General features: G+C 39.7%; 1 protein-coding gene across 1 annotated transcript; it reads left to right on the forward strand.

Moving 5' to 3' along the window:
• The first annotated feature begins 1,098 nt into the window (after positions 1–1,098).
• On the forward strand, positions 1,099–17,073 carry LOC114557646 (C-type lectin domain family 12 member B). Its single transcript, XM_028581230.1, has 7 exons — positions 1,099–1,255; positions 4,022–4,099; positions 4,174–4,299; positions 7,469–7,834; positions 7,925–8,088; positions 16,802–16,915; positions 16,992–17,073. The coding sequence occupies exons 1-6, from the start codon at positions 1,189–1,191 to the stop codon at positions 16,868–16,870; spliced, it is 870 nt and encodes a 289-aa protein (XP_028437031.1). The 5' UTR covers positions 1,099–1,188; the 3' UTR covers positions 16,871–16,915; positions 16,992–17,073.
• Positions 17,074–17,472: the final 399 nt, after the last annotated feature.

Raw genomic sequence — 17,472 nt, forward strand, 5'->3', positions numbered from 1 at the left:
TTGGGCGGTGCTAAGCGCCGGACGGAGCAACGGTGCCGCTGCAAAATAGCCTCGGGAAGGAACTTGTTTTGGTGGAACATGTGTACCTTCAAAAGTTGTTTAAATCGTGCAACAGAAAACTCAGATTGGACAGATAGTCTAGCTATCTCTCTGGATTTACCCTGCAGAGATCTGAGGAGCAGTTAACGTCTTCATCGATATAGACGTTTACATGCACACCAATATTCCACTATTATTCCCAATATGACACTATTCTGAATTTGATACATGTCATGTAAACAGCATATTCCGGTTGGATATTCAGAATAAGGCCTTTTTCCAAATATAGCATTTTCTGATTAAGACATTAATCAATATTGGAACATCAATATTCTGGTATTGTTCGGGTTTTAGAAGCATTCTTTGGACATGTATACAGCGCATTCGGAATATGCGTGTCAATTGGGATTTTCACCGCAACAAGTCCTCCGCCACTTGTAAACTGTGAAAGAATTGTATTTTGCACGGCTACATGTAAACAGGAATATTAGTGTAATATTTTCTTTCATTAGCCATGTAAACAGCTTAGTCGGAATATCGTCTTTTTCGGAATAAGGGCAAAAACCGGAATGTTATGTGCATGTAAACGTAGTTAATGAAAATACCTGAATGAAGTAGAGGACCTGACCCGCTGGTCTCAGGAAAATAGAAAACTTTGCAATCTCTGTACAATCGGGAGTAAAACATGAGAACATTCCAGGACAGCAGCAGCATTTCTAAAGGATACCGGTTTACATTGAAACAAGTCTGAAAAAAGTATAGCTACTCCTCCTTCTTTCTTATCAAGTCTGTGGGCATCGATGGAGTTAAAATTTGGGGGTGCTGATTCAGTAAGGATGGCCACTCCGGTGTTGTGATTACTTTGTAGGGGCAAGGACTTTCTCAGGCAGCTATGGCAGCACGTTGAATGGCAAAGTCAAGAACACTATACACAATGTTTATTTGCATTCATGACTGGCTGATCATATTCAGCCAGTCATGAATGCAAATTACTTTTTCAACCAAAAGCAGAAGTTGTTTTTTTCAGACTGACAGACTTATCCTAACAGAGAAGCCAACCAGTTGTCCAATGAATATGCGCGGTGGATTAATTTCAGCAGTACTTCTCTGTCTGAAAGTGAGACAGAACCCAACAGAGCGACTGTAACCATGGCGGAGGGGGAGGTTAACTACGCTTCAGTTGTATTCAAAAATAACAGTCATCCTCCACCCCAAGGTAAGTTTATTTTCTTTTTTAAATAGAGTGCATCAAAAATACATATCTTAAAACATATCATGCTGTCAGTATGAATAAGATACTGTATATTTGTTCATGTGATCATATGCAATATTGATATCTTGTACTGGTATTTTCTTCACTATTACTGAATAGAAAATGCAGTTCTGATCAGAATAGTAAATCCAAAAAGGTGCATAATTTTGGTGGTACGGGTAGAATAGAGTCTAACTGTAGCATATTTAGGATGTGTGTGAGGTTTTTGTTCACTATAATCGTGTAAAATAGTGTCTTATTAGTGTAATAAGATCTATTTGGTTTCTACTTATAGCATGTTTTGGTATAATAGTGTAAGTATATATATTTTGAGTCCAATAGTCCTACGGCGTTATATGTGGTTTCTAATATGGCAATAATGTAGGTGTATGGTGTGTAACTAGGGTATAACTCTGTTTGTTTACTATCTAAAAAGAACGTATTTCTAGTTTTTGTCTAATTTAATTCAACGTACGTCTTATTAAATAAACCAAGAAAACCCACATAATTCAAATCATGCACAATCTTCAACTACGATAAGATAAGATTGACTCTATCCTCTGCATTGAATTTTACTTTCAAACTTGAATCCTTCTACCAACTGGAATGGCCCATTTCAATTTAATTTCAAAGAAGTTTAACTGCAGTTACCATTCCCTGAATTCATTTTGGATGTAAACTGATGGTCTTTTGTTTAGTATTGACTGTTTACAGTAAGTAACCCACAGTGGAGATTCCACCCAGACCACAGCTACTAAACTCTGCCAGGAAAATGTGTATCCAAATATTTAAAGTGTTTTAAGTATTTCCCCTTAAAAGGCATTTCATTTCATTCTTTTCATTTAAAATTTCCTCTTTTATCTAGGATCCGCTAACTGTGAGCCCATTTCAACATCTGTGGTTTTAACTGACAATCCCCTGAGTAAAAATAAAAGCATGTAATGACTTATGAAACATACTGCAGCTTTTTTATTGTGCATCCACAAGTTGGGAACAAGTTATTATCTTGTTTGCACAAGATTAAAAAAAATATCACCTAGATAATTAACTTGTTCCCACAAGTTATCTTGTGCTTAGCGACTGTTTGTTATTTATTTCAAGGGGCCACCGGAGGAGTTTTGGGATCTTTAGTCAAAATAGACTTGACCCTCCATTCGCCAGTATTATTTTTTCTATGACCAAAAAAGTGATTTGAAAAAAAGGCCTGAACCTTCCCAGCAATTTATTGATGCCCAATGTGCTAGTTTGCACTTGACATAGATGTACAGACACCTTTTGATTTGTTGTGGAAACACAATAAGCATGGAAACTAAATGCACACTTCCTGCATTACTGCATTACTTCAAATACTTAGTTACTCCTCTAGTGAACTAGTATTCACATGAAATAAAACAATAAAACATTGAGACCATTCAGCAAAGGACACTGGGAAATAAATTGAACACTGGTTGCTATGGACTCGTCACTAGGCTTCCTCAGTCATTGCATGTTTTAGCAAATAGGTAAAGCTGCCGAAGTTGAACATTATATTCAAAACATATATATTTATTTGTAAAGCAGATTTTAAATTACATTGTAACAATTTAACAATTCGCCCTTATGCAATCCAATCGCGCACGGCTGTCTTGGAACACAATAGACAGACGGTGGCGGAATGCCGACACTTAAATTCAACTAAAGTGTAACAGTGAACACTCAGTGTTCGACCAACAGTCTGTTGCGATGCCTCCCAAAATGCAGAAACCAAGCGCGATCACAATATAAAATGTTGAGAAAAAAGTTTTTGCAGTAATCCAATGACATGAAAAAAAAGTAATCCACAGTGATGAGTAGGCTAGATCAACAAACAGAGTCACGGTGTATCCAGCAAGGCCTATACTACGCGCGTCACATTCACCATCCAGCTCCAAACAGGTGATCGAACGAGGCCTCTCCACTTCGCCGTTTAAACAAAGTGGAATAAACGTATAAAAGTTCAAATCTACACAAAACCCGCAATCAATTAGTAAGATGACATCAAATGTATATACATGTCATTTAGGAAACCTTTATTGCAACCTTGGCACAGCAAAGTGTCCAGACATAGTGCAACAGTAATTTGTTTTTTGGGTCCTGCTGCTCCCATTGTCAGCCAGGCAATATGTTTTTTACTAAAGCAGTATATGAAATCAGATGTATTACCTACCACCATTTAGTTTTGTGTTATTTAAGAGATTTATAAAATATCTGGTCATGCCAGATGTAATTATTCCAGTCATTTTTTAAACAATGCAAGTACTCGTTTCAGCCACCAGGGGAGCAGTGCTCACTCTGCCCCACAGCAAACTCATGGGTCAGATCAATCTGGTAGCCAAGGAGGGCCGAGACTAAGAGCTACATGGAAAAATATGCACCAAACAAGCCACTTTGAAATTTTGCTGTTTTATGAATAGAAAAGTTGGATGACCCACCCCCCCCAGACTAAAAAAACATGGGTAACCATCCCCTCAACAAAGAATAAAAAGACATGAGCCTCCCCATTTTCCTCCGGTGGTCCATTCAATAAATACCGAACGGTCCCTTACGATATAAAACATATTACTTAGGGCGCTTTACGGCCTCCGTATAAAAAAGCGATCGTCATCAGGAGTTCTTTTTTTGTTACTTTGACGTAAAAAAATAAGCCTTTAAAGTCTTTATTTCACCACGACGCAGTAATTAACCACGAGATTGTGTCCTTCAACCTTTCAGCTAGAAAGGAGGAGGAAACTGTGTACGATGAAGTGAAGGGGCAGAGTAACACAACTGAAGAAACTGCTGTCAAAAACAGTAAGTTATAAAATAAAAAATAAAAATGTTACTACGATTACTTACTTGGCAATAAATAATTTTCTTATTCTCAGCAGGATCCTTGCTAGAAAGGAAAGCAAACAACAGACGTCTCCAGTATCAGCGGCTGGCCTGTTGTTTGGGGATCCTTTGTGTCATTCTGCTGTTGGGCATCATAGCAGTCGTCGTCCTCTACCACCGTAAGTATACTGAACAGGCAGTCCATGCATGAACTCACATTTAGACATGAGACAAACCTTAAAGAATAATATTTTTTGTCTGAAACCAATATTTGATATAAGTCATGAATTTGCCACATTCAGAATGAAACAGAAGCCCCAATGAGAAAATGAGAAAAGGAATTACAAGTTAAGTCAAGTGATATTCCATATTTTGTTGTTGTCGTCAACAAATGCCATGATCAGATCCAAACTAACAATAAATGTGTCCACTAACAATACAGTAGTGTGTGCAGGGACGGACTGACAATCTGTGCGTTCGGGAAAAGTCCAGCCAAAAAGTCTAATAAAGTGATATTAACAGCCATGGCAGGGGGTGCTAATACAATCACTTATATGCTATGTGTAAAAATAAAACTGAAGAAGAAGAGTATGCCTATATCATTAGACGTGAGTTAATTTCACATCAGCAAGTACTGGTAAGTACGGAGCCCCCCTGGTCCCATTTTTTCAAAAAAAATAATTTATAACTAAAGTATAGATACTAAGATACTATCTCGTGGCCTCAAGATACTATCTCGATTTGCGCCAATCCTCCAAACATCCACAGCTGTCCTCCGGCTCCGGCTCCGCTGTCCTGCCCGTCTATCTGTGCTCCGTCCTGCACTCCTGTAGCGTCTCCTCCTCTTTCCTCCTTGTGTCTCAGCCATTCATTATCAAAATGCGCTCCCGGTGTGTTGGAGCGCGTTCCGTGTTCCTCCAGCATCTCTCCTGATGAGATCTGCCTCAGGTGCGCTGGGAGGAGTCTTCAGTTCTGTGCCAGGCAAACCAAAACACCACAGATACAAACAAACCACAGTTTGTGAAAGCATCACAGACTAAATTGATAGGGCCTAGTCATTTTCATCATTTCACAGCTGTAATATAAATCAAAAGTGTAATATGACATTGACAAAATATTAAATAGGTTATTCAATGCTAATTCTTTAACACAAAGCAACACATATTATATACATTTACATTATACACTCAACAAAATTATAAACGCAACACTTTTGTTTTTGCCCCCATTTTTTATGAGCTGAACTAAAAGATCTAAGACTTTTTCTATGTACACAAAAGAACTATTTCTCTCAAATATTATTCACAAATCTGTCTAAATCTGTGTTAGTGAGCACTTTGCCGAGAAAATCCATCCACCTCCGAGGGTGTGGCATATCAAGATGCTGATTAGACAGCATGATTATTTCACAGGTGTGCCTTAGGCTGGCCACAATAAAAGGCCACTCTTAAATGTGCAGTTTTACTGTATTGGGGTGGTCTGGGGAGGTCCGGAGGGGTCCGAAAACCAGTCAGTAAAGAAAAAAAAAAAAGTTGCAGGTCTCTCTAAAATGTGCAGTTTTATCACACAGCACAATGCCACAGATGTTGCAAGTTTTGAGGCAGCATGCAATTGGCATGCCGACTGCAGGAATGTCCACCAGAGCTGTTGCCCGTGAACTGAATGTTCATTTCTCTACCATAAGCCTCTCCAAAGGTGTTTCAGAGAATTTGGCAGTACATCCAACTGGCCTCACAACCGCAGACCATTTCTGCACAAACTGTAAGAAACCATCTCAGGGAAGCTGATCTGCATGCTCGTCGTCCTCATCAGGGTCTCGACCTGACTGCAGTTCGTCATCGTTACCGCCTTGAGTGGACAAATGTTCACGTTCGATGGCGTCTGGCACTTTGGAGAGGTGTTCTCTTCACGGATGAATCCCGGTTTACACTGTACAGGGCAGATGGCAGACAGAGTGTATGGCTTCATGTGGGTGAGAGGTTTGCTGATGTCAACGTTGTGGATCGAGTGGCCCATGGTGGCGGTGGGGTTATGGTATGGGCAGGTGTAGGTTATGCCCCCCCCTGGACCCACTCAATACAGTAAAACTGCACATTTTAGAGTGGTCTTCTATTGTGGCCAGCCTAAGGCACACCTGTGCAATAATCATACTGCCTAATCAGCAACTTGATATGCCACAGTGTATTTGAATAGTTGTTATAGTATATAGTAACTAACACTCTCAGTGTAGTTTTGGTATAGGCCTACAGAATATGTAATGTTCAGGTACAGCAAGTAGCCTACTTTATCTCTGAAAGAGTTGTCAGTAATACTCTGTATTGTTTTATAACTACAAGTTTGTGTAATATTGGGTTTCTGTAGCCAGTGACATTTCATTATTTGTATTTTATTTTCAATGCAGATGTAATGGCATTGTACATTTTTAGTTTTTATTTGAAGGCTGAGGGTTCATTAATAAACACAACCCCAGTTATCATCATTGGTTTTGAGATGTTACTTGCTGTGAAAACCTTGTCTGATAGGCTACAGTATTGTGGCATAGTATCAGGACATCCCGGCTAGTGTCTGCGCACGGCTAGGGGCGAATGGCCAGATAATGGGCATATTTGGGAGAAAGTCCAGGGCTGTTTTTTAGCCCCAGTCCGTCCCTGAGTGTGTGTATCAAAGTCTGATATATCAACCTGTTTTCAGTGTCGGATACCGACACGAAAATAACCATTTAGTGTCTCTTTGGAATGCACCAGTCAGAGCAGCAGCACAACCGCGACGTGGTCTCGCGACGTCATACATCCATGGTTGTTGCCCCACGGCCCTGACCAGCCGCTGATTGGACGAATTCGTGACGTGGGTCTGGCATCTCAAGAATTCCAACAGAGTGTCATGGCGGCTTGTTGAGAATACGATCTAGTATTTTACGGAAATAGTTCACGAAACGTGTTTCTGAAAACCTTTTAAGCGAGTGGCCAGTCTAAATTTGAGTCAATCCCAGATACACCGTCCTGCTGCCATAAAGACTTGCAAGTGCATCAAATCAGTGACCGAAAGACTTCGCCAACAAGTGCACTATTCTATTCTACTATTTACTCCTGTTTGAGTAATGTTGACTTAAAACTAGTGGTCAGCTGTTTTAAGCAATGTGAGATGTTTATAGTCTTTAGTATGATTTAAAGGGCTTGGGCCTGAGGACCACAGGGTCCTTTGGGGAAGTCAGAAAACAAAGGAATTTTCCAAAAGGCTGGAAAACCTAGAGTGAGACAGACAGGAAATAGTTTCCAAAGGTGGCTAAATGACAACAACAACAAATAATGCTTAATCACTATAATTACGAAGCTAATTTTCATTTTGCAGTTGCTACACTAAGTCATCAGAGTGATGAAAGTGGGCTGATGGCTGCCAATCGCAACCTGACAAACCTCAAGAACAAACTCAGCTTAGATAATGAAAAGTTGAGGACGGACAGCAACAATCTGACAGTCCAGTTGGGCAACCTGACACAAAACTATACTGTCTTAGAAAGCAAGATCACAAACCTGACTACAGAGGTCCAGAACCTGAATGCAGATGTCCAGAACCTGAGAACACAAAACCTGCAGCTGGAGACACAGAGGAAGAACTTAACAGAACAAATACAAAACATGAAGACAAACTGGAATGAGCTCAACGTCAGCCGAGCTCAGTGGAGCATTGATGCCTACTGCCCAAAAACAACTAGCGGTATGTTCAGATCCTATTAATTAGATCCAATAATAATATTAATATCACAATGAGGTAATGTTGTATATTGGTTGGTCTCTGTTGTTTCAGTGAGACAGTGTAAAGCTTGTCAGAATGGCTGGGAACTCACCGGGTCTAACTGCTATGTGTATCATGACGCTGTTCTTCCTGATCAGAAAACCTGGGAAGAAGCTCGACAAGACTGCAGAGGAAAGGGTTCAGATCTGGTTGTTGTACATAATGAAGAGGAAAAGGTAATGAGAAAACTTTGGACATTTTTATGACACACATAGGTGGAAATTGCGGAGGAATCGGGGGGGGGGGTCAGGACCCACCCCATCTGAGGGTTATCCCCCCCTTAAAATGTCATTAAAACCACGCAGTGTATGGTACATAATTAAATACTTCAAGTAATTGTGTAAGTAGTAAAATAATACAAATGCAAACAGGGAAACAAATGTGTTTTAAGTTTAGAAACATGTTGAGTCCCCCCTCCCTTTCCTCACAGTGGTTTGATCCACTGCTTAGTTTTCTACCTTTACATTAAAGCAACAATATGTAACTTTTCCCGCTTCGGTCCCCCTACAGGTTGTCTCATTGGAACTACAGCTGCACCTAAAAGTTACATAGTGTTGCTTTAATGCTAGAACAGTGGTTCTCAACCTTTTTTGTGCCAGCGCCCCCCTATCCATTATCCAGGTCCCTAACGCCCCCCATCAAATATTATGTAGGCTAACTACCCTGAATATTAATGATTACGCCCTAATATAGGCCTATTATTGTTGTTACGATTGTTATCAAAAATAATCAAAATCAAATCATTGAATGACAAACAACACATGTATTAGTTTCCCAGGTATAAAAAAGCCATGTGAATAGAATGTATATATTTACAGGTTTTTAAAAAGAATGCAACCATTTGACATTCAAATTAAATAACAGCAGCCAATCAGAACGACTAGATATGTAACATTCAAACTATAATTATTATCAAAAGGCCTGCTGCATGGTGTGAATCTCAGCACCTTTAGAAGATGACTATAATTTGAATGTCCTTTTTTGTTTGTGAAGTGACCTTGGGTGTCATTAAATGGCTTTAAATAAAATGTATTATTATGTTTATTATTATTATTATAAAAACTAACCGTAGCCAATCAGAAACAGCTAGCAATTTAACATTCAAATCTATTTTTCATTCAAATCTAAAATCGAATTGTTCCAACGAAAAACAAGCTGGCACTTATCAAGGGGTAAAAGCAGAAGGATTACACACGCACACACAACACACACACACAAACACACACACACACACACACACACACACACACACACACACACACACACACACACACACACACACACACACACACACACACACACACACACACACACACACACACACACAGAAAAGTATTTTGGTGATGACAAACGACTTGAAGAACGACACCTACTGCCGAATGGAAATAAGTTTACAACCTTTGAAAGTTAGTGAGAGCCGTTTTTTAATGTCTAGGTTAGAAGAGTCTTGGTTAGAAGAGTCTTGGTTAGAAGAGTCTAGGTTAGAAGAGTCTTGGTTAGAAGACTCTAGGTTAGAAGAGTCTTGGTTAGAAGAGTCTAGGTTAGAAGAGTCTTGGTTAGAAGACTCTAGGTTAGAAGAGTCTTGGTTAGAAGACTCTAGGTTAGAAGAGTCTAGGTTAGAAGAGTCTAGGTTAGAAGAGTCTAGGTTAGAAGAGTCTTGGTTAGAAGACTCTAGGTTAGAAGAGTCTTGGTTAGAAGACTCTAGGTTAGAAGAGTCTTGGTTAGAAGAGTCTAGGTTAGAATAGTCTAGGTTAGAAGAGTATATGTTTGCAATCGCCTGTCTTTCGAGTAAATAGTAGAAAAAAACGTTTGGAGAAATGCAACCCCACATCGCGCTGTGTTTTGTGGAGGTGTGAGAGTCCCGTTCAGTAAACAGTGACATCACTTCCTCTATGGCTTCCATAAGAAAGTTTAAAAACACCAAACACAAACCCTGAACTGGCCGGGAGTTTGGGGAACAGCTGACTGTTTGCCAAACAACAAAGCACAGTCGATATCTCTCGCACGTCTCTTTTCTTTCTCTCTTTCTCCGTGAATTGAAGCTGCATTCAGGTACAGTAGGAAACGTTGAGTTCTATAAACCATCTGACGAAAAACTGTTACTGTAAAATACAAAGTCTACTTGTGCTAGATTGGGGGAGGGGGTTGAAGAATACAACAGGACGTCGCGGCGATTGCTTTTTTTGTATTTATTATCTGAACGCAGCTTCACGTAGTAGCTACAGAGCTCATTTAAGACGATGCTCTTACGTCCCGTTTCCATGAAGGCAGCACGGAGCTGCGCCAAGTAAAGCTGACAGAAGCACAGAAGAGTTATGATACCGGTCTCGTCCAGTCGCAGTGCTGTAAACTGGCAGCTTTTACCGCCCCCTGGGGGGCGGTACAGCCCCCGTTGAGAAACACTGTGCTAGACAGAAGTCGAGGGACTCATGGGATTCTTTTCTCAAAAGTCAAATTCAGCTGCAAAATGTGATGTTTAAAATACAGTGTTAACATCCGGGAACCCAAGGAAAAGCAATCGATTCTAGATTCAGAGCAGCAGTCAGATGAGTGGGAGAGCAGCTTCTGAAGGGAGGGATTCGTCCCTACTTGTAAATAATAAATAATGCCATATGTTTCTCTCTCTCTCTGTGTGTGTGTGTGTGTGTGTGTGTGTGTGTGTGTGTGTGTGTGTGTGTGTGTGTGTGTGTGTGTGACAGTGAGGTCATTACGCCTGCAATTGCTTGTGAAGCTTTTTAACTCCGATATTCACAGGTTCACGTTAATCTTATAATGGATATTTGTATTCTGTTATTTAAATAAACGATGGAGGAAATAAACTCCTCTTGTCCCCGATTCTCTTGAAAGAGCTCCAGCCGCGTCTGAGCAAATGTGTAAGTCACCATCAATTTTCATAAAACTGCCCATATTCTGACTCTATATAGCAGAGTAATAGCAGACGAAAATTATAAAAAGTTTTCGTGACAATCCACTACCGCACACTCCTGATCTATTATCTAGAATTGTTTGCTTTTCCTTGGGTTCCCGGATGTTAACACTGAATTTTATACTTTACACTTTGCAACTTAATTTGGCATATTCCCTATTGAATTTTAGCAAGTTGAAAATATATTAGTTGAATTTTATTGTATTTTGCATCTGAATTTGATATATTTAATTTTTTTTATTTGAATTTCATATTCTGAATTTGTGAAACTTAGAAGATTAAAGGTGAAGATGAGTTGTTGAACATTTGAAGACTAAAATTTTGAAGCACAAATTTGAGATACATCATTTCAATGCATAAACGGATAACGAATGGTTATTTGATTTTTGTTTTAAAATACAACATTTGAAATTGAAATACAAGGCATTTTTTCCTTTTCATGGTCAGAAGGGGATGGGAGAAATTTAAAATATGCAATGATTTTCATTTTCTATTTCATATAACAGAAATAGAAATGAAAAAAAGACTTCTTTTTTCATATTCAGAGACCGGATGCTGTCATTTCCAAGGCAACAGCGCCGTAGCCTGCCAGGCTTTCAGCCCAGGCTAAAATGACTTAGGACAAACTAAAAGAAGTGTTTGTTTGATTTCTGAGGAGGAAGGAGAGGCCTGGATCAAATTGAAAGTTAAGCAAAAGTTTTAATAAAGCCCGATGAAACTGACATGACAAAAAACAAATGATACACTGCAGCTGACAGCAGACTGAATCCTTGTGGAGTCACATAAAAACAGTCACGAGACATGACAAAACAATACACTGTAACCAGCGGACTGCTTCCCTTGTCGGGTCACAGGTCCGCAGTCCTGAGATCGTCTCAGGATCCAAATTATATTGCTGTCCCTCAGGATAAGGACACACCTCTGAATTTAGGTTTACTCCAGGTCACCTGACAAAGGTCGTTTAACATAGTAGTGCCAATTCTACAGAGCTATGCATTTCCTTTGTTCTAACCCAGTCTGGCCCCGCAGGGAGTGGCTCCCCAAAAGTTGTTTAAACAATAAGTCTTCTAAAACTTTTACATTCATACTAAATAACAGACATGACCTAATCAATCCTTTAGAAGCTTGAGTTTTGGGTGGGGTAGTCAAATGCTGATTAGGTGTGGTGTGATGCAATCGGTATTGATTCAGTGTTCATTTAACTGAAAGTATATTTTTATCAGACATCACCAATGGTTTAACTTTTTACAACCTAACAAAACCTAACCTAACTCTTGATAATGCTTGTGGGCAGAGGTGGGCAGAGTAGCCAAAAATTGTACTCAAGTAAAAGTACTGTTACTTCAGAATAATATGACTCAAGTAACAGTAAAAAGTAGTCATCAAAATAATTACTTGAGTAAGAGTAAAAAAGTTCTTGGTGAAAAAACTACTCAAGTACTGAGTAACTGTTGAGTAACGTCTGATTTATTTTTTAACACAAGCATTCAATCAGACGGACAAAAATACAAAATAATCATCTTTAGGCAAATTATAGTTCATCCAATCAATTAAATAAATTTAAATTAATTAATTAATTAATTAATTACAAAATAGCTTAAATTAAAATAATACAGGTAAATTCAAGTACTTAAAAAATAAAATCAATAAAATAATAATACAAAAAAAAAAATAAGCACAAGTAAGACAAATTTTCAAACCTATACCTAATACCAGGCTCTGCAGGCAGAACTAGAACAAGGTAATGTAGGCTAGCTGCTGTTTGTCACTTTTACTAAGGTAAACATGCTTTCAATCACAAAGGTGGATCACTTGTTATCGGGTTCAATCGCCGTGGTAACTCATGCTGGACGCCTAACCTGGTCGGGAGCAGGTTAAGTTGGAGATCAGAGATCAACCGGTGTAAAAGCACCGCCTACTGACCAATCAATAGGTCGATTGATAACGGCGTCACCGTTCTTATAGAAGATCAGGTGGAGCTCGGTGAGAGAGAGAGAGAGGGAGAGAGAGAGAGAAAGAGAAAGAGAGGGGTGTGCTCATACAAAAAACATTTAGTGACCGACAGCCCCGTTAACATTCCCTAATGGGTATATTTGCCGTGTGTAATGCGCACAGCGGTTTGAATTAGTTTTTTAATATTTTTTATTTGCTCTCACGATCGCTTCCACTGCCAGGGTTGCAACTGAAATAAAATGCTAAAGCAACGGCAGCTTATGGAAAGTGTAATTATGGTCAGATCTTGGTCCTGACTGATGGGAAAGTGATATTGATAGCTAGAGTTGTGCGCATCTACAGCGTCGGCTACTTTTTTTTTTGCCAGCTGTCCTCCTGTTTTAGGAAGCAGCGACTGTATTGCGTTTTGCCTGTAAAACCGTGTCTGTGTTCTTCGTATTTATATAGAATTATAGTTTGCTCTTCTTATGTAAAATATGTGGCTATTGGTCATGTTGTGCAAACATCACCTCTTTTATGTGAACACGCGCCGCTGGATTGGGAAACCCTGATTGGTTGATTGAACTAGTTAACCACCGTCGTGACACAGCTTGCGGGACCGCGGTGGTTAGGTTAGGTGAAGCCGGGTAACTGAAAGAAATCCAGGACATGTTGATCTGGCCTCTGGGGTGTTCCTGTCAGTACCCGATCCGTTCCAACTGCACAATCCGTTCTGCGCATGCGCAAGATGTTCGCACATGCGCTGTGGTACGATGATTTTACGACACTACCCAATCTGTTCCCACACTAGCCTCCACCGGGAAGCTAACGTTAGTTTAGCTAATAGCTAATTCACGTTAGTTTAGCTAATAGCTAATTTGGGCGGACCGCTAGGTGATTATAGCGGTCTGCCGTTAGCCTCCACTGGGAAGCTAACGTTAGTTTACCTAACAGCTAATTCGGCTAACCGGTAGCTGAGACAGCATGCAAACTTTTAAAAGACCCTCAAAATAAAACTTCAAAACAAACGTTAACATATATAACAGCTGTTACGTCAGATCTACTTTACTTGTGCTCATTTAAAATACAATCACTCAATACTTGTCTTTATTGTTACTGTAAAGTCTTAATTTTGCTGTAGCCTGCTTTTCCCATTATGTTTGACTTAACGTTATTTTAGACTGAATCTAGCTGTCCGTTCTGCCTGCACGATCCGTTCTGCGCATGCGTTTTTTGTCGGCTAGCGGTTAGCCAAATTAGCTGTTAGCTAAACTAACGTTAGCTTGGGTGGAGGCTAGCGTGGAACAGATCGGGCAGGTCGTAAAACGGTATTATCATCTGCGCATGCGTGAACATCTTGCGCATGCGCAGAACGGATTGTGCAGGTGAAACGGATCGGGTACTGACAGTTCCTCCTCGTCTGCGTCTGCATTGCCGACGGCTGATTCTGACATTGCCATTTTTGTTTTGCTGCGACTGTAAGCTAACCCATCCCGCGGCTGAGTTTGAGTCTATGGTTTGAGTATGGTGACGAGACGAGACTGCACAACTACGTTTGATTGGTGAAACACAGTCACGTGGTAGAGCCTTTAGCGGAAGTCTCTCTCTCTGTCAAAATAAAACATTAAAATGAGACGTACGCGGGGGTTAAAACAATGACACCTAGAATACTAAAGAGGTAAAAAGAAGTAACGAGCACATTATAGCCTGATGTAGCGGAGTAAGAGTACAGTTTCTTCTTCACAAATCTACTCAAGTAAAAGTAAAAAGTATAGAGATTTAAAACTACTCCTAGAAGTATCATTTTTTCAAAAACTACTCAATTAAATGTAACGGAGTAAATGTAACTCGTTACTACCCACCTCTGTGGGGAATTTTATTTCATAATGTCACATTTCTTTATTACCCTGTCTCCCTGCCTCCCTCTGACTCTCTGTCTCTACCTGCTGCAGACAACTCCGCCCCAAGAGAGTCGAACCAGCTGAGGAAACAGACTTTCAGTTCACGGCTGTAACGTTATCGTTACACCACCGTTAACAATCCCAGCAAACTTTCTGTTGCTGCCGTTAAGCTTGCTGATCTGGCAGAGAGTCACCGGTGGTTCGGGATCAGATCACGGGGATCAGACCTCCGGTGCTGGGTCTAATATTCTAATATTAGCTACTGCAGCTAGCAGCTAGCCACCAGCCCTGTGACCTCGGTCCCCGCGGTTCGCTCCCCGGTGCTGACTGACTCGGGTCCGTCTGCAGAGCTGGCGTTACCCGCTCTAGCTGAGCTGGCAATCTGCCGCTCTCGTGATTTATTCATATTTTCTTTTCTTTGCAGTGATATGCTATGATGCACTGATGCCAGGCAGGCTTGCTAGCTGCTTGTAGTCTGAGTCTGTGAGATAACCAAACTTCATTTGAATATAACGTGCATATAAATAGACAGAATAAATAAAATTCCCCTGAAATAAATATAAGTAAAACATATGTATTTAGGCTATTTAACTATAATGACTAATGCCTATGTTCATATGTATTGCCTCATTTATGTATTTCATGATCTATTTCATAGCCATATTTATGTATATTTATGTAAAGGGGGCAAAAAACGGATGATCAGTCGCTCAGGAAGTTATAGGCTACAGTTTCCTTCAACTGCAGCCGGGACATTCTCAAACGCTTAACGTGGTTTAATGTACCTAAAGAATGATCAATCAGATATCAGTCAGTTATCAGTCAGATAACGTCCATAATAATTGGACTTTGGGTTAGATTTTTTGACAGTTTTCAGTGTTATGAGGATCAATATGAGAGAGAAATTTGGTAATCATTGATCATTAGGTACATTAAACCACGTTAAGCTTTTTTTCACGTTAGCATTAGAATGTCTCGACTACAGTTGAGGGAAACTGTAGCCTATAACTTCCTGAGCGACTGATCATTTGTTTTTTGCCCCCCTTTACATAAATATGGCTATGAAATAGTCAGCACCGGGGAGCGAACCGGGGACCGAGGTCACAGGGCTGGTGGCTAGCTGCTAGCTGCAGCAGCTAATATTAGAATATTAGACCCAGCACCGGAGGTCTGATCCCCGTGATCTGATCCTGAACCCCCGGTGACTCTCTGCCAGATCAGCAAGCTTAATGGCAGCAACAGAAAGTTTGCTGGGATTGTTAACGGTGGCGTAATGGTAACGTTACAGCCGTGAACTGAAAGTCTGTTTCCTCAGCTGGTTCGACTCTCTTGGGGCGGAGTTGTCTGCGGCGGGTAGAGACAGAGAGTCAGAGGGAGGCAGGGAGACAGGGTAATAAAGAAATGTGACTTTATGAAATAAAATTCCCTCCAAGCATTATCAAGAGTTAGGTTAGGTTTCCAAAGTAATTTTAGCCTGGGCTGAAAGCAACACTGGTAGGCTACGCTGGCGCTGTTGCCTTGGAAATGACAACATCCGGTCTCTGAATATGAAAACACAAGCCTTTTTTCATTTCTGTTTCCGAGTGATTTTATTTTTGTTATATGAAATAGAAAATCAAAATCACAATATATTTTAAATTTCTCCCATCCCCTTTTGACCATGAAAAGGAAAAAACACCTTGTATTTCAATTTCAAATTTGGTATTTTAAAACGAAAATCAAATAATCATTTCATTTTTGTTTTTTAATACCTGTTTATGAAATAAAAATCGAATGAACGAAAAAGTACACGGACCGTTAACGTTGGCTAGCTTGCTAATTCCACCCACCGTGCTTTCATGCTACACATTGGTTATAGAAAATGATATATAAAACCGCTTTGCCTGCCTACTTACTACACATATCTGCTATACCTATTTTGTATGCATTATCTGTGTCTCCTTCAAAAATTGCTCTTAAGAAATTTAAATTTTAGCGTTTTCCCCCTCTGTTAGATGAAATTTACACCGATGAACGCAATTATTAAATTGAAATGTATTTTCTCCAGGTTTGAACATTGAGTCTGTAGATCACAGTGTGATTATTTAGTTATAGTGTTTAAATATCTGATAATTGTTTCTCTGTTGTCAGAATGCACTCAATGAATACAGCGTGGGTAGTTCAGGAAACTGTTGGATACTGGTTTGGCCTGAGAGCTGAAGGTGGGAGATGGAAGTGGATTGATGGAAGTAATCTGACTGTAAGGTAAGAGACACATTCCTAAACACTTTGAATCATAAAATCTATCAGCCTTGATCTAAACATCATGTTCTTCCCTCAGCTACTGGACACCACAACCTCCTCCTCCTGCTACTGATGGTCAGTGTGTAATGTCTGTCCAGACCAATAAATGGATATCAGTGGCTGTACTGAGAGAAAAAAGATGGATCTGCATAATGAAGGCTTTATCTGTTTAAACACTGCAGTCAGACTCTGCAAGATCATATCAACTGGCTTATAAATATAAAACTATGAAGTCTTCTACTTCACAATTTAAATGTTTTGTCTTCAGAACTAAAAATGTTCAGAGGATTTATTTTTATAGAAAAAAAAGAGAAAAGAAATATTTACAGTGAATTATTTTGTAAAGCTGTTTGTGTATCTCGTTTAAAAAAGCAGACACTTAGATTTAAATGCATTTAAATATTTGATTATATAGGTATGCTAATGTAAGTCTGTGAAACATACAGTGACTAGACTGAAGGGACACTGTTATCATTGATACCTGTTGAATGGGCTTTTGTTCTGTTTTGTTAGAGATG

This window comes from Perca flavescens, chromosome 6 (assembly GCF_004354835.1).
Source record: "Perca flavescens isolate YP-PL-M2 chromosome 6, PFLA_1.0, whole genome shotgun sequence".
Lineage (NCBI taxonomy): Eukaryota > Metazoa > Chordata > Actinopteri > Perciformes > Percidae > Perca > Perca flavescens.